The following is a 22,741-nucleotide window of genomic DNA, read 5'->3' as shown; positions in this document are numbered from 1 at the left end:
TCTTCTCGTCCTCCTCTCTGGTGTCACTCATCTTCATCACTTGGTCACTTCTGGGTTTTGATGGGAAACAACAAACGAGAGGAGCTCATCTTCATCTGATGAACTAAAAAAATTTGAAAAAAAAGCTTAACGTCAAAGTTTCCTCTTTGACACTTGAAAAAAAGTTGTTCTAATAAAAAAGAAAAGTCAGTTGAAGTGAAAACTCTGAAAACAAAAAGCTAGTTGGATAATAAACTATTTAATAATTAATATAATAATTAATGAATTGGTTAAAACTGATAAAAAAAATTGTGGTTAAAATAAGTACTTTGTGATTTAAGTGATTCACTTCACATGTAATTTAACTACCAACATTTACACCAAACTTCACTCATCAAACCATTTTAAATGTTAAATTAATTCTTTGGAGAAACTGATTAATTTTGTCAATCATGACGTCACAAGTGTCAAATCAGCAGATGAATAATGATGCAGGCAGAGCAGAATTCACCACTAACTCCCATCAACTCATAAAATATCTGAACCTCAGTCCTACATTTTAAACTTAACATCACAAAGTTAAATTGACAGAAATCTGAACGGACTTTGGTTTGGTGTTTTGGCTCCTGCAGTGTTCTGTCATTGGTCTGAACCTCAGCACCAAACTCCATTCAGAAATCAAACACTTTAAAGTTTTGTCACCTCGGTATAAAAACAGTCCTCAGTTTGTCTCTTTGATCCTTCTGTCCGTCCAATGAGCGTCCGGCTGTGACGTCAGCTGCCGAATATGATTCTGGTCCAATGAGAATCCTCTGGGACTCGGACTGGTCCGCTCGGCTCCGCTTCTTCTCCTGCAGAGCCCAGACTGTCTCCAGGAGAGACTTCATCGCCATCATCTTTATTAATGTCCCTCTGAGATCAGGATTCGGTATGAGACAGACAGACGGATGGACAGACTGAGATCAGGACTGAGACCCGCAGCCTCACATAGATGAAGAGGTCATGGAGAGACGGAGCTGTGGAGTCCGACACATGTGCACTCTGAGCCTGCTGCTGGTCTCCGTGTGTCCGCTCTGCTGCAGAGCCTCCTGGATGTGAGTATCAACCCGGACCCGGTGCCGGATCCGCTGCGCGCCGCTTTTACGCACCAAACTCCTTTACAGAAACATTCAATTTAAGCAAACCAGCTCCTGCACACAGCTCATAAACCGTCTCCATCTGGATCCAAATAGTCTTTGTCCGTAAAAACACAGAAACAAACTGAATCTGTCCTATGGATCACATGGATCACATGGATCAGGTGGATCAGGGTGTGTTGGTCTGATCTCAGCCGGACCCGGAGCGCGCCGCTTTTACGCACCAAACTCCTTCACAGAAACATTCAATTTAAGCAAACCAGCTCCTGCACACAGCTCATAAACCGTCTCCATCTGGATCCAAACAGTCTTTGTCCGTAAAAACACAGAAACAAAGTGAAGTTAAAAAAAATAATCTGTCCTGTCGGTCCAGATGGACCTGGTCTGGTCTGGTCTGGTCTAAAGCTTCCTGTGTGTCTGCACAGATTATAATTCTCTCCGCACCCGGTCCTGGAGAGATGATCTTAAATCTGACCTCCATCAAATCTGTTCAATGTTTAATAAGTTATCAGAAACGAGTCCGACGGCTGGATGTTGAGGTGCCCGCGGTGTGGATTTATGAGCCTCCTCAGGCTCTCTTAACTCAGCAGGAGCTCTGCTGAAGACAAACTACATTTCAAGGCCTCCCTGAGAGTCTCCTCCTGCAAACACCTCCTCACATTGTTCTTTAGTTTATCAACTCTGTCTGAAAGTCACACAACGTCTCAGGAGGAAACACTCACAATATGGTGAACTGGTTTATTCATTTGGACACGAGCTGGAGGCCGCGCGCGCGCTACGCTGTTAACTGGAGGTCTGAAAAATAAATAAATAAACAAATAAATAAATGATCAAACGTGAAATCTTTCTCTTCATGTGCAGCCCTCCACGTGCAGCTGCTTGACACAGCCCGTTTTACACTGGTTATTTCCGGTTTTATAAAGGATGATGATGATTCTGTTTATTACGTCATTGTTTTAATGATTATTTGGCGCCTGATTTTTTATTTATTTAACCCCAAAGTCCCAAGAGAGAGCTGACCGAGAGCAGCCAATCAGAACACATTAAAATCAGATGTAATAATCTGGTTTTATATTCTGTGTGTGACGACAGGAAGACTTTATATTCTATTTTATTCTTTTTAAAGAAATGTCCATTTTAAGGCTTGTTGTGTCTCTGATCTGTTCGACACTATAAATATTATAAATCAGTGCATCATCAACTCGTTAACTCTGCACATGTTCGGCCTCGTGCTTTAATAAACATTCAGTATTTCCCTTCAAATAAAAAATAATAATGACTTTAACAAAAAAGTCACATTTATTCACAGCTGATATAAAACTGTCTGTTTGATTTAATAAATAAATAATAAACCCGGTTTGTTTACGGTCCAGGTCCGTCCCAGTGTCACAAAGTCAATAACACAACCTGTCTGTTGTCTGTTTATCTGACAAACATTAAAAGTGATTTGTATCTGTGTTTTGTTTTGTGTCCACACGTCCAGACTGAAAGACATGGACACATGACAAAGACACGGAGACAAACTGCCTCCTGTTGAACTCCGTCAGTGACAGAGAAAATAACCTGCACAGACCGATGAACACACCAGGAGACAACAAGTCTTCTGATCCATGTTGTGACTCGTCTGTCGTGTCGTTTACTCAATCCACTCAGAGACATCTGTAAAATATGTTACTGACACTTTTTATCTTTATCTCAAAGCTCCTTTAAAGCAAAACTCAAATCTGAACCAGGTTTGAAAATTAAGAATTTATTAAATAAATACAGAATATATCTGTCTGTGAGCGTGTCTGGGCTGAAATATGACTTTACTGCAAATACACCTTCAGATGTGACGAAGACAAATTAAATGTTCACTGATGTCAAATTTATCTTCTGAGCCAGTCTGGAACAGACTAGAAAGAACTTTATTCATTTTAAATTCAGCTGTCCAGCAGCTCAGGGTAAAATAAAATACGTTAAAATAAAGTGAGGGCACAAATAGACATGTTCTGTAACTCAGCTGTTTCACACAAAATCACAATTATTTCAATAAAATCCTCCCTTTATTCTTCATTATCATCCCTTTATTCTTCACGATCATCCATTTATTCATTATCCTCCCTTTATTCTTCATTATCATCCCTTTATTCTTCATTATCCTCCATTTATTCTTCATTATCATCCCTTTATTCTTCATTATCCTCCCTTTATTCATTATCCTCCCTTTATTCTACATTATCATCCCTTTATTCTTCATTATCCTCCCTTTATTCTTCATTATCATTCCTTTATTCTTCATGATCATCCATTTATTCTTCATTATCATCCCTTTATTCTTCATTATCATCCCTTTATTCATTATCCTCCCTTTATTCTTCATTATCATCTCTTTATTCTTCATTATCCTCCATTTATTCTTCATTATCCTCCATTTATTCTTCATTATCATCCATTTATTCTTCATTATCCTCCCTTTATTCTTCATTATCCTCCATTTATTCTTCATTATCATCCCTTTATTCTTCATTATCCTCCCTTTATTCTTCATTATCCTCCCTTTATTCTTCATTATCCTCCATTTATTCTTCATTATCATCCCTTTATTCTTCATTATCATCCCTTTATTCTTCATTATCCTCCATTTATTCTTCATTATCATCCCTTTATTCTTCATTATCATCCCTTTATTCTTCATTATTATCCATTTATTCTTCATTATCCTCCCTTTATTCTTCATTATCATCCCTTTATTCTTCATTATCCTCCATTTATTCTTCATTATCTCCCCTTTATTCTTCATTATCCTCCATTTATTCTTCATTATTCTCCATTTATTCTTCATTATCATCCCTTTATGCTTCATTATCCTCCCTTTATTCTTCATTATCCTCCATTTATTCATTATCCTCCCTTTATTCTTCATTATCATCCATTTATTCTTCATTATCATCCCTTTATTCATTATCCTCCCTTTATTCTTCATTATCATCCATTTATTCTTCATTATCCTCCATTTATTCTTCATTATCATCCCTTTATTCTTCATTATCCTCCATTTATTCTTCATTATCATCCCTTTATTCTTCATTATCCTCCCTTTATTCCCTTTATTCTTCATTATTATCCCTTTATTCTTCATTATCCTCCATTTATTCTTCATTATCATCCCTTTATTCTTCATTATCCTCCATTTATTCTTCATTATCCTCCCTTTATTCTTCATTATCCTCTCTTTATTCCCTTTATTCTTCATTATTATCCCTTTATTCTTCATTATCATCCATTTATTCTTCATTATCCTCCCTTTATTCTTCATTATCCTCCCTTTATTCTTCATTATCATCCATTTATTCTTCATTATCCTCCCTTTATTCTTCATTATCATCCCTTTATTCTTCATTATCCTCAATTTATTCTTCATTATCCTCCCTTTATTCCCTTTATTCTTCATTATCCTTCCTTTATTCTTCATTATCCTCCATTTATTCTTCATTATCATCCCTTTATTCTTCATTATCCTCCATTTATTCTTCATTATCATTCCTTTATTCTTCATTATCCTCCATTTATTCTTCATTATCCTCCCTTTATTCTTCATTATCCTCCATTTATTCTTCATTATCATCCCTTTATTCTTCATTATCCTCCCTTTATTCCCTTTATTCTTCATTATCCTTCCTTTATTCTTCATTATCCTCCATTTATTCTTCATTATCATCCCTTTATTCTTCATTATCATCCCTTTATTCCCTTTATTCTTCATTATCCTTCCTTTATTCTTCATTATCCTCCATTTATTCTTCATTATCCTTCCTTTATTCTTCATTATCCTCCATTTATTCTTCATTATCCTCCATTTATTCTTTATTATCCTCCATTTATTCTTCATTATCATTCCTTTATTCTTCATTATCCTCCATTTATTCTTCATTATCATCCCTTTATTCTTCATTATCCTCCATTTATTCTTCATTATCATTCCTTTATTCTTCATTATCCTCCATTTATTCTTCATTATCCTCCCTTTATTCTTCATTATCCTCCATTTATTCTTCATTATCATCCCTTTATTCTTCATTATCCTCCCTTTATTCCCTTTATTCTTCATTATCCTTCCTTTATTCTTCATTATCCTCCATTTATTCTTCATTATCATCCCTTTATTCTTCATTATCATCCCTTTATTCCCTTTATTCTTCATTATCCTTCCTTTATTCTTCATTATCCTCCATTTATTCTTCATTATCCTTCCTTTATTCTTCATTATCCTCCATTTATTCTTCATTATCCTCCATTTATTCTTTATTATCCTCCCTGTGACCAGTGGATGTGAGTGATCTGTATCAGCAGCTCAGTGCACTGTGATGTCTTCTGTTATAGTTAGTTTGCTGACATATACGTAACAACTAATTTGGCCAGTATTTATATATCCACTTTTCCCCTCCTAATGTCAGTGATCATCATCAAGTCTCTGCTGCAGATGAATTAACATCATATTATACACACAGACTGTGATGGTGACGGCCCACCAGCAGGTGGAGACATGAAACACTGTTCAGTATCTGTGATATTCAGTCATTGTGCACAATAAGAAAAAACAGTCTGTCGGCTGATCCTGACAGTTCATTTTAAAGCTGATATCAGCTGATACTGATGACGTGCTGATGTTATCATTCATCCCTAATTCTCGTACTCATACTCATCATCCTCCGCTTATCCGGGTCCGGGTCGCGGGGGCAGCAGCCTCAGCAGAGAAGCCCAGACAGTCCTCTCCCCAGCCACCTCCGTCAGCTCTTCCGAGGGAACCCCGAGGCGTTCCCAGGCCAGCCAGGCGATGTAATCCCTCCAGCGTGTTCTGGGGTGGCCCCGAGGTCTCCTCCCGATTGGACATGCCCGAAACACCTCCCAAGGGAGGCGTCCAGAAGGCATCCTTACCAGATGCCCGAACCACCTCAACTGGCTCCTCTCGACGTGGAGGAGCAGCAGCTCTACTCTGAGTCCCTCCCGGATGTCCGAGCTCCTCACCCTATCTCTAAGGCTGAGCCCAGCCACCCTGCGGAGGAAACTCATTTCGGCCACTTGTACTCGCGATCTCATTCTTTCAGTCACTACCCAAAGCTCATGACTATAGGTGAGGTTTGGAACGTAGATCGACCGGTAAATCGATAGCTTCGCTTTCTGGCTAAGCTCCCTCTTCACCACAATGGACCGGTTAAGCGCCTGCATCACTGCTGACGCCGCCCCAATCCACCTGTCAGTCTCCCGCTCCATCCTACCCTCACTCATGAACAAGACCCCAAGATACTCAAACTCCTCCACCTGAGGCAGGACCTCCCCCCGACCTGGAGTGGGCAATCCACCCTTTTCTGGCTGAGGACCATGGCCAATGCTGATTCTCATCCCAGCCACTTCACACTCGGCTGCGAACCGTCCCAGCAAGAGCTGAAGGTCACTGTTCGATGGAGCTAGGAGGACCACGTCATCCGCAAAAAGCAGGGACGAGATCCTCCCATCACCGAACCTGACACCCTCCACCACTCGGCTGCGCCTAGAAATTCTGTCCATAAAAGTTATGAACAGAACCGGTGACAAAGGGCAGCCCTGGCGGAGTCCAACCCTCACCGGGAACAGGTCTGACTTACTGCCAGCCACGCGAACCAGACTCGTGCTCCTTCGGTACAGGGACTGGATGGCCCTTAGCAAGGGGCCACCAACCCCATACTCCCGGAGCACCCCCCACAGGATGCCCCTGGGGACACGGTCGTAAGCCTTCTCCAAATCCACAAAACACATGTGGACTGGTTGGGCGAACTCCCATGCCCTCTCCAGCACCCTGGCGAGGGTAAATAGCTGGTCCACGGTTCCGCGTCCGGGACGAAAACCACATTGCTCCTCCTCAATCTGAGGTTCAACTATCGACCGGACCCTCTTCTCCAGCACCCTGGAGTAGACCTTACCGAGTAGGCTGAGGAGTGTGATCCCCCTGTAGTTGGAACACACCCTCTGGTCCCCTTTCTTGAAAATGGGGACCACCACCCCGGTCTGCCACTCCATAGGCACTGCCCCTGATGTCCACGCAATGTTGCAGAGACGTGTCAGCCAGGACTGCCATACAGCATCCAGAGCCTTGAGATATCCTGGGCGAATCTCATCCACCCCCGGGGCTCCGCCTCGGAGTTGCTTCACTACCTCAATGACTTCTGCCCCAGAAGTTGGACGACCCGCCCCCGAGACCCCCGTCTCTCTTTCCTCACTGGAATATGTGTTGGTGGGATTGAGGAGCTCCTCAAAGTATTCCTTCCACCGCCGGACAATGTCGTCAGCAGCTCCCCGTCCCTACTGTAAACAGTGTGAGCAAGTTGCCGCCTTCCCCCCCTGAGGCGCTGGATGGTTTGCCAGAACCTCTCTGGAGCCGATTGATAGTTTTCCTCCATGGCCTCACCGAACTCCTCCAACGCCTGAGTTTTTGCCTGCGCGACTGCTGCTGTTGCGCTCCGCTTGGCCCGCCGGTACCCGTCAGCTGCTTCCGGAGACCCACAGACCAACCATGCCCTGTAGGCCTCCTTCTTCAGCCTGACGGCTCGGATTACCGCCATGACTGGCCCCAGCGGCCTTGCGGCCACAGCTCGCAACCACCGCCTCGACAATGGCAGAGCGGAACAAGGCCCATTCGGACTCAATGTCCCCCTCTGCCCTCGGGACGCGGTCGAAGCTCTCCCGGAGGTGGGAGTGGAAGATCATCTGGACAGGTTCTTCCACCAGGCATTCCCAGCAGACCCTTACTGTTCGTTTGGGCCTGCCAGGTCTGTGCGGCGTCCTCCCCTGCCACCTGATCCAAGTCACCACCAGGTGGTGATCAGTTGACAGCTCTGCTCCTCTCTTCACCCGAGTGTCCAGAACATATGGCCGCAGGTCAAATGATACGACTACAAAGTCAATCACTGACCTGCGACCTTGGCTGTCCTGGTGCCACGTGCACCGATGGACATCCTTATGTTTGAACATGGTATTAGTTAGGGCCAAACTGCGACCCGCACAGAAGTCCAATAACTGAACACCACTCGGGTTCAGATCGGGCAGGCCATTTCTCCCAATCACGCCCCTCCAGGTCCTGCTGTCATTGCCCCAAGTGAGCGTTGAAGTCCCCTAGCAGAACAATGGAGTCCCCGGTCGGGGCACTGTCCAGCACCCGTCCCAGGGACTCCAAAGAGGGCGGGTACTCTGAACTGTTGTTCGGCGCATAAGCGCAGACAACAGTCAGGACCCGTTCCCCGACCCGAAGGCACAGGGAAGCAACCCTTTCGTCTACCGGGGTGAACCCCAACGTACAGGCAGAGAGTCTGGGGGCTATCAGAAAGCCCACCCCGGCCCTCCGCCTCTCACCCGGAGCAACTCCAGCAAAGGAGAGAGTCCAATCCCTCTCAAGGACTTGGGTTCCAGAGCTGGAACTATGTGTCGAGGTGAGGCCAACTATTTCTAGCCGGTAGCGCTCAACCTCTTCCACAAGCTCCGGCTCCTTCCCCGCCAGAGAGGTGACATTCCATGTCCCAAGAGCCAACTTCTGTAGCCGAGGATCGGACCGCCAAAGCCCCCGCCTTGGTCTGCTGCCCAATCCACATAGCACCGATCCTGCATCCCTAGTTATAATGCAAAATTAATTTTATACATATATAGGCAACCATCAAACCTCAGTTAACAGCCTTAACAGGCGATTATTAGCTTAAACCAGGCCTTCATTAGAGACAGGCCTTCATTAGAGACAGGCCTTTATTAGAGACAGGCCTTCATTAGAGACAGGCCTTCATTAGAGACAGGCCTTTATTTGAGAGAGGCCTTTATAAAAGACAGGCCTTTATTAGAGACAGGCCTTCATTAGAGACAGGCCTTTATTTGAGAGAGGCCTTTATTAGAGACAGGCCTTCATTAGAGACAGGCCTTTATTTGAGAGAGGCCTTTATTAAAGACAGGCCTTTATTAGAGACAGGCCTTCATTAGAGACAGGCCTTCATTAGAGACAGGCCTTCATTAGAGACAGGCCTTTATTTGAGAGAGGCCTTTATTAGAGACAGGCCTTTATTTGAGAGAGGCCTTTATTAGAGACAGGCCTTCATTAGAGACAGGCCTTTATTTGAGAGAGGCCTTTATTAGAGACAGGCCTTTATTTGAGAGAGGCCTTTATTAGAGACAGGCCTTCATTAGAGACAGGCCTTCATTAGAGACAGGCCTTCATTAGAGACAGGCCTTTATTTGAGAGAGGCCTTTATAAAAGACAGGCCTTTATTAGAGACAGGCCTTCATTAGAGACAGGCCTTTATTTGAGACAGGCCTTTATTAGAGACAGGCCTTCATTAGAGACAGGCCTTCATTAGAGACAGGCCTTTATTTGAGACAGGCCTTCATTAGAGACAGGCCTTCATTAGAGACAGGCCTTTATTAGAGACAGGCCTTTATTTGAGAGAGGCCTTTATTAAAGACAGGCCTTTATTAGAGACAGGCCTTCATTAGAGACAGGCCTTTATTTGAGAGAGGCCTTTATTAGAGACAGGCCTTTATTAGAGACAGGCCTTCATTAGAGACAGGCCTTTATTTGAGAGAGGCCTTTATTAGAGACAGGCCTTTATTAGAGACAGGCCTTCATTAGAGACAGGCCTTTATTTGAGAGAGGCCTTTATTTGAGACAGGCCTTTATTAGAGACAGGCCTTCATTAGAGACAGGCCTTTACTTGAGAGAGGCCTTTATTTGAGACAGGCCTTTATTAGAGACAGGCCTTCATTAGACAGGCCTTTATTTGAGACAGGCCTTTATTAGAGACAGGCCTTCATTAGAGACAGGCCTTCATTAGAGACAGGCCTTTATTTGAGAGAGGCCTTTATTAAAGACAGGCCTTTATTAGAGACAGGCCTTCATTAGAGACAGGCCTTCATTAGAGACAGGCCTTCATTAGAGACAGGCCTTTATTTGAGAGAGGCCTTTATTAGAGACAGGCCTTTATTTGAGAGAGGCCTTTATTAGAGACAGGCCTTCATTAGAGACAGGCCTTTATTTGAGAGAGGCCTTTATTAGAGACAGGCCTTTATTTGAGAGAGGCCTTTATTAGAGACAGGCCTTCATTAGAGACAGGCCTTCATTAGAGACAGGCCTTCATTAGAGACAGGCCTTTATAAAAGACAGGCCTTTATAAAAGACAGGCCTTTATTAGAGACAGGCCTTCATTAGAGACAGGCCTTTATTTGAGAGAGGCCTTTATTAGAGACAGGCCTTCATTAGAGACAGGCCTTCATTAGAGACAGGCCTTTATTTGAGAGAGGCCTTTATTAAAGACAGGCCTTCATTAGAGACAGGCCTTCATTAGAGACAGGCCTTTATTTGAGACAGGCCTTTATTAGAGACAGGCCTTCATTAGAGACAGGCCTTTATTTGAGACAGGCCTTCATTAGAGACAGGCCTTCATTAGAGACAGGCCTTTATTAGAGACAGGCCTTTATTTGAGAGAGGCCTTTATTAAAGACAGGCCTTTATTAGAGACAGGCCTTCATTAGAGACAGGCCTTTATTTGAGAGAGGCCTTTATTAGAGACAGGCCTTTATTAGAGACAGGCCTTTATTTGAGAGAGGCCTTTATTAGAGACAGGTCTTTATTAGAGACAGGCCTTCATTAGAGACAGGCCTTTATTTGAGAGAGGCCTTTATTTGAGACAGGCCTTTATTAGAGACAGGCCTTCATTAGAGACAGGCCTTTATTTGAGAGAGGCCTTTATTTGAGACAGGCCTTTATTAGAGACAGGCCTTCATTAGAGACAGGCCTTTATTTGAGACAGGCCTTTATTAGAAACAGGCCTTTATTAGAGACAGGCCTTTATTTAAGAGAAGCCTTTATTAGAGACAGGCCTTCATTAGAGACAGGCCTTTATTTGAGAGAGGCCTTTATTAGAGACAGGCCTTCATTAGAGACAGGCCTTCATTAGAGACAGGCCTTTATTTGAGACAGGCCTTCATTAGAGACAGGCCTTCTTTAGAGACAGGCCTTCATTAGAGACAGGCCTTTATTAGAGACAGGCCTTTATTAGAGACAGGCCTTCATTAGAGACAGGCCTTTATTAGAGACAGGCCTTCATTAGAGACAGGCCTTTATTTGAGACAGGCCTTCATTAGAGACAGGCCTTCATTAGAGACAGGCCTTTATTTGAGACAGGCCTTTATTAGAGACAGGCCTTTATTAGAGACAGGCCTTCATTAGAGACAGGCCTTTATTAGAGACAGGCCTTCATTAGAGACAGGCCTTCATTAGAGACAGGCCTTTATTTGAGACAGGCCTTCATTAGAGACAGGCCTTTATTAGAGACAGGCCTTTATTTGAGACAGGCCTTTATTAGAGACAGGCCTTTATTAGAGACAGGCCTTTATTTGAGACAGGCCTTTATTAGAGACAGGCCTTTATTAGAGACAGGCCTTTATTTGAGACAGGCCTTTATTAGAGACAGGCCTTCATTAGAGACAGGCCTTTATTAGAGACAGGCCTTCATTAGAGACAGGCCTTCATTAGAGACAGGCCTTTATTTGAGACAGGCCTTCATTAGAGACAGGCCTTTATTAGAGACAGGCCTTTATTTGAGACAGGCCTTTATTAGAGACAGGCCTTTATTAGAGACAGGCCTTTATTTGAGACAGGCCTTCATTAGAGACAGGCCTTCATTAGAGACAGGCCTTTATTTGAGACAGGCCTTTATTAGAGACAGGCCTTCATTAGAGACAGGCCTTCATTAGAGACAGGCCTTCATTAGAGACAGGCCTTTATTAGAGACAGGCCTTCATTAGAGACAGGCCTTCATTAGAGACAGGCCTTCATTTGAGACAGGCCTTCAGTAGAGACAGGCCTTTATTAGAGACAGGCCTTTATTAGAGACAGGCCTTCATTAGAGACAGGCCTTTATTTGAGACAGGCCTTCATTAGAGACAGGCCTTTATTTGAGACAGGCCTTCATTAGAGACAGGCCTTTATTAGAGACAGGCCTTTATTAGAGACAGGCCTTCATTAGAGACAGGCCTTTATTTGAGACAGGCCTTCATTAGAGACAGGCCTTTATTTGAGACAGGCCTTCATTAGAGACAGGCCTTTATTAGAGACAGGCCTTTATTAGAGACAGGCCTTTATCTGAGACAGGCCTTCATTTGAGACAGGCCTTTATTAGAGACAGGCCTTTATTAGAGACAGGCCTTCATTAGAGACAGGCCTTTATTTGAGACAGGCCTTTATCTGAGACAGGCCTTCATTAGAGACAGGCATTTATTTATCTTAATGTGTCACCACACGGGGCAGTAAAGAGACTGTCTGATGTATGGTGTGTTCTTAATGTGACAATAGTTACCTTCAGACTGTAAAATGTTCCTGATGTCTTATTGGTTGTAACGTATTTAAGCCAGAGATATTGGATAAAGCGAGATACCCCACTCAGCTCACGTCCTGATTCAGTGACGTCAGCGCCACGCCCCCGTAGGAGACTTGCGGCAGCTCTGAATGTATTGTCGTCAATGAGGAAAATGAACGTGATCACAATTTATGGTCAATTCTTTCGCCTTATAGTCACTAAAGTAAATATTGGGTTCGTTTTCCACAAGCCACACATCTTACCAACATTCTGACACTAAAGCTGCATTTTTCATCCGCACAGATCAAGAGAAAGTTAACTTTGTTTGAGCCCTGTCCGTCTCAGAAAACAAGTTCTCGCGAGATCTTGTGATCTTGATAAACAGGCGGTAAAATCACAGTTAGCTTACAAACAGTTATTTACCGCTAGTAATAAATAAAAAATGCCCAAGCTTTGTGCAACAATAGGCTGCAATAACAGGAAGAATGTATTTTCATTCCACCTGCTTCTTGATCCACATACACAGACATCCACAGAGCCTCTGTTCAACACTGTGGGGGGGGGGGTTGAGAGAGAACAGGCTCTGATTGGAGGGAGAGCTGACCACGCCCACTTAGGAGACAGGAAGAGTAACCGTTATCTTAACATTGGATAAGCCTACAGTGGGGTATCTCCTTTATCCAATATCTCTGGTTTGACCCTGTCCCCTGTGATGCAGTGTGTTTATGCTCCACCCCCTGTGATGCAGCAGGTTTTATAAGGTGTGTTATCGTCCTCAGGTGGTTGGGCGTGACCTCGGCGGGCCTCCCAGAGCAGCGGGGCTGTTCTGACCTCCCTCTGAGCCACAGACAGAGAGAGCTGTGCCGTAAGAAGCCCTTCCTGCTGCCCAGCATCCAGGACGGCGCCCAGCTCGCCATCGCCGAGTGTCAGAGTCAGTTCAGACACGAGAGGTGGAACTGCTCCACCACAGAGCAGCCGTCAGTGTTTGGATACGAGTTAACCAGCGGTGAGGAGCGTCAGGAGGTGTTGACTGACTGTCTGTGTGTGTGTGTGTCTGTCTGTGTGTGTGTGTGTGTGTCTGTGTGTCTGTGTGTGTGTGTCTGTGTGTGTCTGTGTGTGTGTGTGTGTGTGTGTGTGTGTCTGTGTCTGTGTCTGTGTGTCTGTGTCTGTGTGTCTGTGTGTCTTCTTCACTCGCCCTCAGCAAACACATTTAGTTTGATCTTAAATTCAAATATTTGAGGTTCTTCCTCCTGGATCAGGACTTGGTGATGTGTGACATCACTGTGATGTCACCCCGACCCTCTGTGATGTCACCCCGACTCTCTGTGACGTCACTCTGACCCTTTCTGTCTCTCTCGTCCTGTAGGAACCAAAGAGACAGCGTTTATCTACGCGGTGATGGCGGCGGGGCTGGTCCACGCCATCACACGCTCCTGCAGTCAGGGGAACATGACGGAGTGCGGCTGCGACACTCGGCTGCAGGGCGGCGGCTCGCCGAAGGAGGGCTGGCACTGGGGCGGCTGCTCGGATCAGGTCCAGTACGGCATCTGGTTCAGCCGCAAGTTCATCGACAACAGTGTGAAAAACACGTCGACCAGCAGAGGAGGGTACACGCTGAGCACCTGCAACCAGCACAACAGTGAGGCCGGACGACAGGTGACGCCGCCGCCGCCGCCGACAGGAAACACGTGGTCATTTTTAAATTCATAAAATAACATGGTGTTTGTTGTTGATCAGACTCTGACAGGTGACGTCTCCGCTCTCTGTCCTGCAGGCGATCGTCAGGACGATGTCCACGCACTGTCGCTGTCACGGCATCTCCGGCTCCTGTGCGTTGAAGACGTGTTGGAAGACGGTGGCGGCGTTCGAGCGCGTGGGCGTGTACCTGAAGGAGCAGTACGAGGAGAGCGTTCAGGTGTCGGACCGCTCGAGGAGGAAGACGAGGAGGAAGGATCGGCACCGCCTCGCCGTCGATATGCATCAGCTCATCTTCTTCAACAAGTCGCCAAACTACTGCGTGGAGGACCGGCGGCGGGGCATCGCCGGCACCAGAGGACGCCGCTGCAACCGGACGTCCACAGGCTCGGATAGCTGCGTCCTGCTGTGCTGCGGCCGAGGGTACAACACGCACCTGGTGAGACACGTCCAACGCTGCGAGTGCAAGTTCGTCTGGTGCTGCTATGTCCGCTGCCGCCGCTGCGAGAGTATGAACGACATGCACACCTGTAAATAACAACAACAACACACCTGTAAATAACAACAACAACACACCTGGAGAAAATGATTAAAGAAGACAGGAGACAGATGGGAGCCTTTAAGGACAAACTGACACGTCATGTTTGGACGGACGTTATTGGACTGTCCTTTAACCCACTGGGAACGTTTCTATGGAAACAAGCTTTTTAAAGTGATGATGTCATCACTGAATGGACCAAATAAGGAGGATTAGAAAGACATTTCGGTTCATGCGGACCAACGCGTCTCATCCCAGCTCATCAAACACCACCGCTCTGTCAGAGGACGTACACATCTCAATGTGACGTTCAGGGATGACGTGTTGATTTAAGCTTGTTACACATGTTGGGTCTTTTCAAAATAAACTTCAGTTTTCACAGGAAATGTTCAGTTTCTGCTCGTTACTCAGACTCTTTCAAAATAAAGTTACTCTGTAAGTGAAACACTTTGGGTCTCGTTCATGAAACGTGAGCAGATTGAATTTGTGTGTAAACTGTTGTCAGAAGGAAATTTATTCATCATGTTCGTCGCTCCGATGTTTTTATAGGAATTAATAACTGACTGATCGTAGTGTCGACAAGATACTGAACAGAAATGTTGTTAGTCATTATTAGAAATTACAGTTTTTGCTCTGTAACGTTCACAACACACAGATGTGTGTGAAACACATCAAACATGATAGAAATAAAACACTTATTTAAAATGACTTAAAACAAACGTGTAACACTAAAATAACTTCTTTGGCCTCTGAACGCAGCACAGTCCCAAACTGCAGGTGATTCTTCTTTAATGATCACAGAAGAAACATTATTTCAGGTTTGGTTTAATAAGACCTGTGGATGTCTGACTCCGCCCCCAGCGGGCAGCGTGTGAACCTGAATCTGTCAGAGAGCTGGAGGGTGATCCTGTGATGATGAGGGTCACTGTGACATCACACTGTCATGTTTTGATAGTGCTTGTCTCTTTAACAACAGAGACAAACGATGCTGAGGCAGAGACGTCTCTCTGATGATGTAAGCAGAACACAGCTGAGTGGGCGGAGCCTCCTGTAGCCGTTGTGCTTTGTTGCATCAAGTTTCATGTTGAACTATTTTAGTTTAACTTTTTGGACGGTTCTTCCAACAGACGACACAGAGTTGACGCACCTGTTAGCTCCTCCCAGGCGTTTGGTTCACTTGTCCCTGTCACTGCTAACAGAGGAAAATAAAACAACACTTCAGTCTCAGTGTCGGAAAAGCTTCTCTCTCTTTACTGGCTCCAAGTGTTCGCAGGTCAACAGGATGCACCTGTCCATCGTAGTTATCACCTCCTTATATGGTCATCACTGGATATTCATGGACGGGGCTGTATGCTAATCACTGGCTAGTGAATAGGCTCCTTCCTGATGACTGAATATAAAAATACATTTAATTTTTGTCAGTAATCTTCATGTACATCTTGTGTGTCTGACAGTGTGTAGTGATACAGCACAGTGATGTGACACCTCCGTGATGAAGAGTGAGAGCAGCAGTTTAAACTGACCTGATCAGACTGGTTTCAGGTGGAGGAGTCTTCATCACTCTTCATCCCTCTGCTTCCTCCTGCTGGACAGACGGAGCAAAGACACCACTGACAGACGGACAGACGGAGACAACACTGACGGTAAAACACACACTGTCTCACACACAGTCCTCAGCACTCGGACCAAATTCATCAACAGCAACAACCTGTTCATAAAAAAAGAGGAAGCATTAAAATGATCACAAAGATAAATCAGATTTTATAGTTTTATTTTTTCTTTATCAACCATCATCATCATCATCATCACCATCATCATCATCATCATCACTTCATAATGATTCATAATAGCAGCTCATTCTAAATGATGTAGTCACGTTCAGGCTCCTGGATGTTTCTGACTGTGGAATTTATTTCAGAGTGATTTATGATGATCTCTGTGTTTCTGCTGCTGTGTGACGAAGCTTCAGTGATGATAAACTCTCTGATCATATGATATGATATATATATATGTGTGTGTGTGTGTGTGTGTGTGTGTGTGTGTGTCACTGCTGTCACACAGAGCTGACAGTAGTTTGGATCATGTGATTAATGATGATGAGTTTAAAACAAACAACACCGTCCTGTTAGTGCGACCACTCAGCAGAACACACTCTGTGTGTGTGTGTGTGTGTGTGTGTGTGTGTTTGATGACGGAGCAGAAAGTTTCAGGAAAGAGAAAACCAGCGACAGATTCGTTTTACAGTCCAGGATTTCCTGCTATTCTCTGGACACACACACACACTAACTGTGATGCCCTTTGATTCTTGATCAATCACAAAAGTGACTAAACACCAAAACATTTTATAGAAACATCAGAGAGTTATTGTTGTTTGATATTTTTGTGTCCTCAACTGTCAGATTTATTTTTTCATCTTGACACGTTTCAATGCTGCAGAAACACTCTTCACACTGAGTTCATAAAGTCCTGCAGACACAAAGTTTAATGTTATTATTATTCATATAGGAGGAGCAGTGAAGGAGGTCTCAGCACGAACAGATGCTCCTCACAGAGAGAACGTTTTTATGTCACTTAAACTTTTCTGTCACGTTCATAAAAACAGTGACGTCGTCAAAGATTAAAAAACAAAATGTCGTTTTTCTGTAAAACATGAACTCAGATTATTTTTGTTTGGTTACGAAGAATTTAAAAAAAGAAACATGTTGATCTTCCTCGTCTGTGTCGGTGTGTAAAAATAATCTGACTCAGCAGATTCCTCTGAGTCTCACTGGATGTTCAGGAAACACATGGAGGGAGAGGAGGAGGAAGAGGAGGAGGAGGACCTGATGGAGGAGGAGCAGGGGGAGGAGGAGGATGAAAAGGAGGAGAGCCGGTGACAGACAGAGCTCAGATCAGACGTCATGGAGTGCTGTCGGAGTTTGAAGCTGCTGTTTGTCCCTCTGATGATGATGATGATGATGAAGATGAGCTCAGCTGCGTCTCCTCAGGTACAATCTGATCTTCATCTCTGATTTTATCATGAACGTGTTTGACAGCAGGTACAGGAACACCATCATTAAATATAAAGTTGGTTAATTTTCTTCAAAAGTAAAAAGATGATTTTTAATATTTCAGCTCAGTGAATGTGTTTGTGTCAGCCTTCATCATCATCATCATCATCAGCTGCAGCATCTTCATTTAGAAAACAAGTTTTAAACTTTATCTGATACTTTGGAAACTATAAATCTGACGTAGAGTGCTGCTGTGAAGTCTTCCAGGTCTGTTCCAGGTCTGCTCCAGGTCCTGTGTGTGTGTACGAGTGTGTGTGTGTGAGTGTTTCCTGGGTGGATCAGATGGAGCTGATAACCACAGCAGTTGTTCCAGTAGTTTCCTGTTTACGCTCCATCACGCTCCACATTAACATGTCTGATGTCTGTGATCCTGGAGGTCCTGGAGGTCCTGGAAAAACACTGTCTGTTTCTTTGTATTTTAGAATGAAAAAGGACAGACAGACAGTTCATGTGACCTGACTCATATCTGAAGAGTTAGAGTTCTCAGATCTTTCTGGATCAAGTGTAGGTCCAGATGTTGATGGAAACATTTACACTTAAAGTCGTGGTTTGTGCTCAGTGAGCAGAGAGTGTGAAACTGACCTGTGATCAGTGAGCAGAGGCCGAGCGCTGCTCGTCAGATCAGATCTGTTTGTTTGTTTGTTTGTTGCAGCATCAGATTCAGAACATGTTTACAGAAAACACTGAAGCTGATGTGAAGCAGTGTGAACATGAAATATATCGTTCTGGTTCAGATGAATCCTGGAGCAGGTTTTAATGTGGACGAGTCAAACTTTAACATTTAAGTGTGGCTCATGAACGTGGTTTAAATCAGGCTCAGTCAGAGTGAGACTGTGGACTCTCAGACTAAGTGACAACACCTGGGTTAAAGCTCATGACCTTCAGTACAGGCTGATGCTGTTGGTCTCATGTGACCATAAAGACCAGTGATGGGGAGGAAAACACCATTACTGGTGTGAATGTGGAGACCGAACTGAGGCAAAAAGAATTTGTCAAAATACAAACTGTGTCAAAGTGACAGTAAAAAGCAAAGTGCTGCAGAGCTAAAGAGGAAGTGACCGAGCTGCAGTTTGAGTTCAGTGTAAACGACAGAGAACGACAGCTTCAGGTGAGGTGTCCTCATAATTATCTTTACTTCATATTTCTTACATTAATGTTTTAATATCCTGAGTGATATCTGCCTTTATAGACTCTGCGGAAGAACCTTTTTCACATGTCATCCTTTTTAAACAAACTGAACTCAGTCCTCTTAAAGTGCACCAGAAAGTGGAGCAACAGAAAAAGGCTTCAGTCCTCTTTATATATATATATGTCACATTATATTATATTGACATAGTTCTGTTCTTCGCACTAACGATGATAATGATGATGTGACGCTGTTTGTTTCAGAACTTCTGCTCCAACTCGACGGTGCTGAGGACTCGGACGGCGTGTCACTCGTGCAGCATCAGCATGTTGATGCCGTGTCCGTCAGGATATAAACAGACGCCACGATCCACCGCTCAGGACTGCAAGTGAGTTTTTTTACAACGCTCCAACAAAAGCACCTGCAGAGAAACAACACAGAGGTTCAGACATCATCACTCACTACAGACAGTGTTACACACACACACACACACACACACACACACACCAGCTGATTCACATTTAGATCCAGTTTAAAGTTAGTATGTGTTCTCTCAGCTCCAGAGTTCAGTTCTGCAGCAGGTTTATTACCTGGAGATGTTCTGATGTAGAACAGGAATAAATCCTGATTGTGTGTGTGTGTGTGTGTGTGTGTGTGTGTGTAGGTACCACATCAGGACTCCCAGTCTGAAGCTGCTCATCAGCGGCTGCTCCTTCGAGTGTTACCGGGACGAGGAGGTGAAGACCTGCTGTCCTGGTTTCTGGGGTCCGGACTGTAACGGTGAGAACACAGACACATGATACACTGATGGAGGTCTGAGGTCCAGATACCTGCTTGTGATGCCTCGATCAGTGTTCACTGAGGCTTGATGTCGACCTGTTGGTGGCGCTAAACAACCAGAATACATGTTGACATCATACATACGTTTCTGTAAACCGCAGATATGTTTCAGTGTTATGTTGCAGATATGTTGGAACTTTGTGTTCTTACAGCTCTGTGGTTAACATGTGGTTCTGTTCAGGCACAGAAACCTCTCAGTTTGGGTTAGAAAAAGATCAGGTTTTGCTTTTTGGAGGGAAAAATCTCAGCTGGAGAAACAGTGACAGGAAATAAAACCATCCAGTGTTGTGTGTTGGTGTTGAACAGTGTTTCCAGCTCGGCCAGTGTGTCTCTAACATGTCACACCATCCACCGTCCCCTCCACCTGCTGATGACACAGTCAGCTCAGATACTATGTCACTTTAGAAACACTGGTATGATACATATTAAACATACAAATGATCTGTGGTTTCCAGAAACGTACAATGCCAACATGTTGCACATGTGCAGACCGTGCTGCTGTGGGGGACAGCTGACGGGGTCATTAATGTCCTGAGATCAGTGTTAATTTAGACCTGCTGTAAAGAGCAGGGGCACCAGGTACTAGCCCTGAGGTAGTCCACAGTGGGTCTTTACATGTGGGGTAACAGTGAATCAAAATGGACACCACGTCCTGTCTCCTAGCAACAGTCAATGTTGGTTTCTTTCGACCACCTACGTCTACCCAAAAACTGTCTGTGCCAAAACCTGACCAAACTTTAACCACACAGCTGTCGTCAGATTATTATCAGGAACTCATTCAGCAATTGTTCGGCTCCACTGATGGAACATCTGCTGATTGAAACCTATCGAGATATTGATCTTTAACACTCTTACTTTTCATCATAATAATGAATGAATGAATGAATGAATGAATGACTTTCTTTTGATGAAAACAAAAACTAAAAACAAAAAAAACAAAAACAGACATGATGAAAAGGAAGAAGTGAACTCTTCTATAATCCTCCTTCTCTTATTTAAACATGAAATTGTCAACAACTCTCCCAAACTTATTGAACCAGCTGTGTATCATGCCTACGCGAAAGTCACTCTCTGACCCTGGAAGTCACTGACCAAGTGCCGGTTTTTGGTGACTTTGGAGTGAGACCGCGTTGATTTTAATGTTTTTTTTAAATTTAACATAGATCATTAATATATATGAGAGAATTTTGGTCCCAGTACTGACCCCTGGGGTACACCAGAGGTACTGTTACTACATCATGATTTAAAATAATCGCATGAGTGAACTCTGCAGCATCCTGAATGTAAGAGGCCAGCCACCTGTAGAGTCACACCTGTGGAGTCACACCTGTGGGGTCACACCTGTGGAGTCACACCTGTGGGGTCACACCTGTGGAGTCACACCTGTGGGGTCACACCTGTAGAGTCACACCTGCAGAGTCCCACCTGTGGAATCACACCTGTGGGTTCCCACCTATGGGGTCCCGCCTATGGGGTCACACCTGTAGAGTCACACCTGCAGAGTCACACCTGTAGAGTCACACACCTGTAGAGTCACACCTGAGGACCTGAGGCTGCTCTGATATATAAGACTGAATCCGTAGACAGGATGAGCTCAGTGACAGAGGAGGCGTCCAGGTGACACCTCCTCCTGTCACATGTGGAGTGTGCAGTCCTGCAGGAAGCAGATGGTCCTGCAGGAATCAGGACTTCCTTCCTCTCTGCAGTGTCTCAGTCAGCAGCAGGACACAAATGTGCTGACGGTCACACATGGAGCTGAGCGACCACCTACGACCATCAGTGTGTCACCTCCTCACCATGTCTTAACTCATAAAGACCACTTTGTTTTAACCCTTTGAAACCTGACAGCAGACTGGCCTGATTTATTTTAGAAACATGGGAAGCAGACAACGAGCAACCAAAGAAAAAATGGCCCCAAAAAAAATAGCAAGAAATTATAAGGAGAAAATTCAAAAGAAGAAAATTTGAAAAATTTGCTCGTTGCCTTTCTTCCCATGTTTTTGAAAGAAATGGCACCAACCTGCTTCAGCAGTAACAACAACAAGACAACACAACATCAAATCATCGCAACAATAAAACTACAACATGAGGATATAACAAGATATAGTGTTAGCTCAGGTGATTTCATCTTAAATGTAAAACCATCAAAGCTGTGACACTGTCTGACCTCACCTGGGACACAAACACACTGACTGATGTCGACCAGCAGCTCCTAAGATCACTGAGGTTAGTCTGGCTGTGACTAGAGCAGAGATCCGTCTCACTGTCAGCTGAGTTCACAATAGTTTAATGTAAATGGGTTTGTGAAGTCCAAGTGTCTCCTTTATAAAACAATATTTACGATCCATACTAAAAATGTACCTACAGACAAAAGCCAAAAACGGTGTGTGCCAAAAAAATATTCAACAGTTTCTACAATCAGGCTCCACCTCTCTGTCTGTGTTGTCAATTCCCCGTCTCCAAGACGTCTGTAAGCATGAGTCAAAGTTTCTCCCATCAGGTCTGTTTTTATAGATCACAACTCCTCTGTGGGAAGTGGCGTACGCCTCTTTCAGGTCTCGTTTGGTACGTACAGTGTTTATAAATGAGAAGAGAGATGATTCTGCAGCAGCTGTGTGACGGTCTGTGAACTGATGTTTTGATGTAGTTTTGCTGTTGTTAAAGGTGGACTGAGAGAAAAACCAAATATTCTCCATGAACTCATCGTGGGACAGGATCAGTAACTGATATACAGATGGTCATGTTGTGGGTGAACTGTTCCTTTAACTCAGACACGTCCACAGGTAGACACAGTGTTAACTCGTCCTGATGACAAGTGTTTGTTCTGAGAGGAGGAGGAAACAGATCTGTGGAAGAAGTGATGACTCGTAGAGATAAGAGAGGAAGAAGATAAAGAGAACGAAGAGAGGGAAGAGGTGGAGGAAGGAAGTGGAGGGATGGATCTGTTTCCTCACAGAAAATACAAGAACAACGTTGTCACAACGCTCCGCAAACGTCTGCTGACTGTTTCCTGTTGTGGATGTTTGTGT

The 22,741-nt window shown here is 44.2% G+C and overlaps 2 protein-coding genes across 3 annotated transcripts in view; both read left to right on the top strand.

The window, feature by feature from the left end:
• Window positions 1–697: 697 nt before the first annotated feature.
• Window positions 698–15,141, top strand: wnt16 (wingless-type MMTV integration site family, member 16). Its single transcript, XM_033615159.2, has 4 exons — window positions 698–1,073; window positions 13,243–13,469; window positions 13,830–14,119; window positions 14,238–15,141. The coding sequence occupies exons 1-4, from the start codon at window positions 982–984 to the stop codon at window positions 14,694–14,696; spliced, it is 1,068 nt and encodes a 355-aa protein (XP_033471050.1). The 5' UTR covers window positions 698–981; the 3' UTR covers window positions 14,697–15,141.
• Window positions 15,142–17,593: 2,452 nt separating this feature from the next.
• Window positions 17,594–22,741, top strand: part of stab2 (stabilin 2) — a 51,804-nt gene continuing 46,656 nt past the window's right edge. For both annotated transcript variants that reach the window (XM_078165341.1, XM_033614207.2), the window contains exons 1-3: window positions 17,594–17,683; window positions 19,136–19,260; window positions 19,537–19,652. In XM_078165341.1, the coding sequence (XP_078021467.1) occupies window positions 17,597–17,683; window positions 19,136–19,260; window positions 19,537–19,652 (328 nt within the window). In that variant the 5' untranslated portion in view covers window positions 17,594–17,596. The remainder of the gene's footprint in view (window positions 17,684–19,135; window positions 19,261–19,536; window positions 19,653–22,741) is intronic.

Source organism: Epinephelus lanceolatus, chromosome 23 (assembly GCF_041903045.1).
Source record: "Epinephelus lanceolatus isolate andai-2023 chromosome 23, ASM4190304v1, whole genome shotgun sequence".
Taxonomy (NCBI): domain Eukaryota; kingdom Metazoa; phylum Chordata; class Actinopteri; order Perciformes; family Serranidae; genus Epinephelus; species Epinephelus lanceolatus.
This window is presented reverse-complemented; position numbering and strand designations above follow the sequence as displayed.

Bases quoted from the DNA above. Each gene is read 5' to 3' on its own strand.
- wnt16 (XM_033615159.2), top strand. From the start codon at position 982: ATGGAGAGACGGAGCTGTGGAGTCCGACACATGTGCACTCTGAGCCTG. The intron at 13,470-13,829 runs GTGAGGAGCGTC...CTCGTCCTGTAG, and splicing joins TGGATACGAGTTAACCAGCG to GAACCAAAGAGACAGCGTTT. The intron at 14,120-14,237 runs GTGACGCCGCCG...TCTGTCCTGCAG, and splicing joins ACAGTGAGGCCGGACGACAG to GCGATCGTCAGGACGATGTC.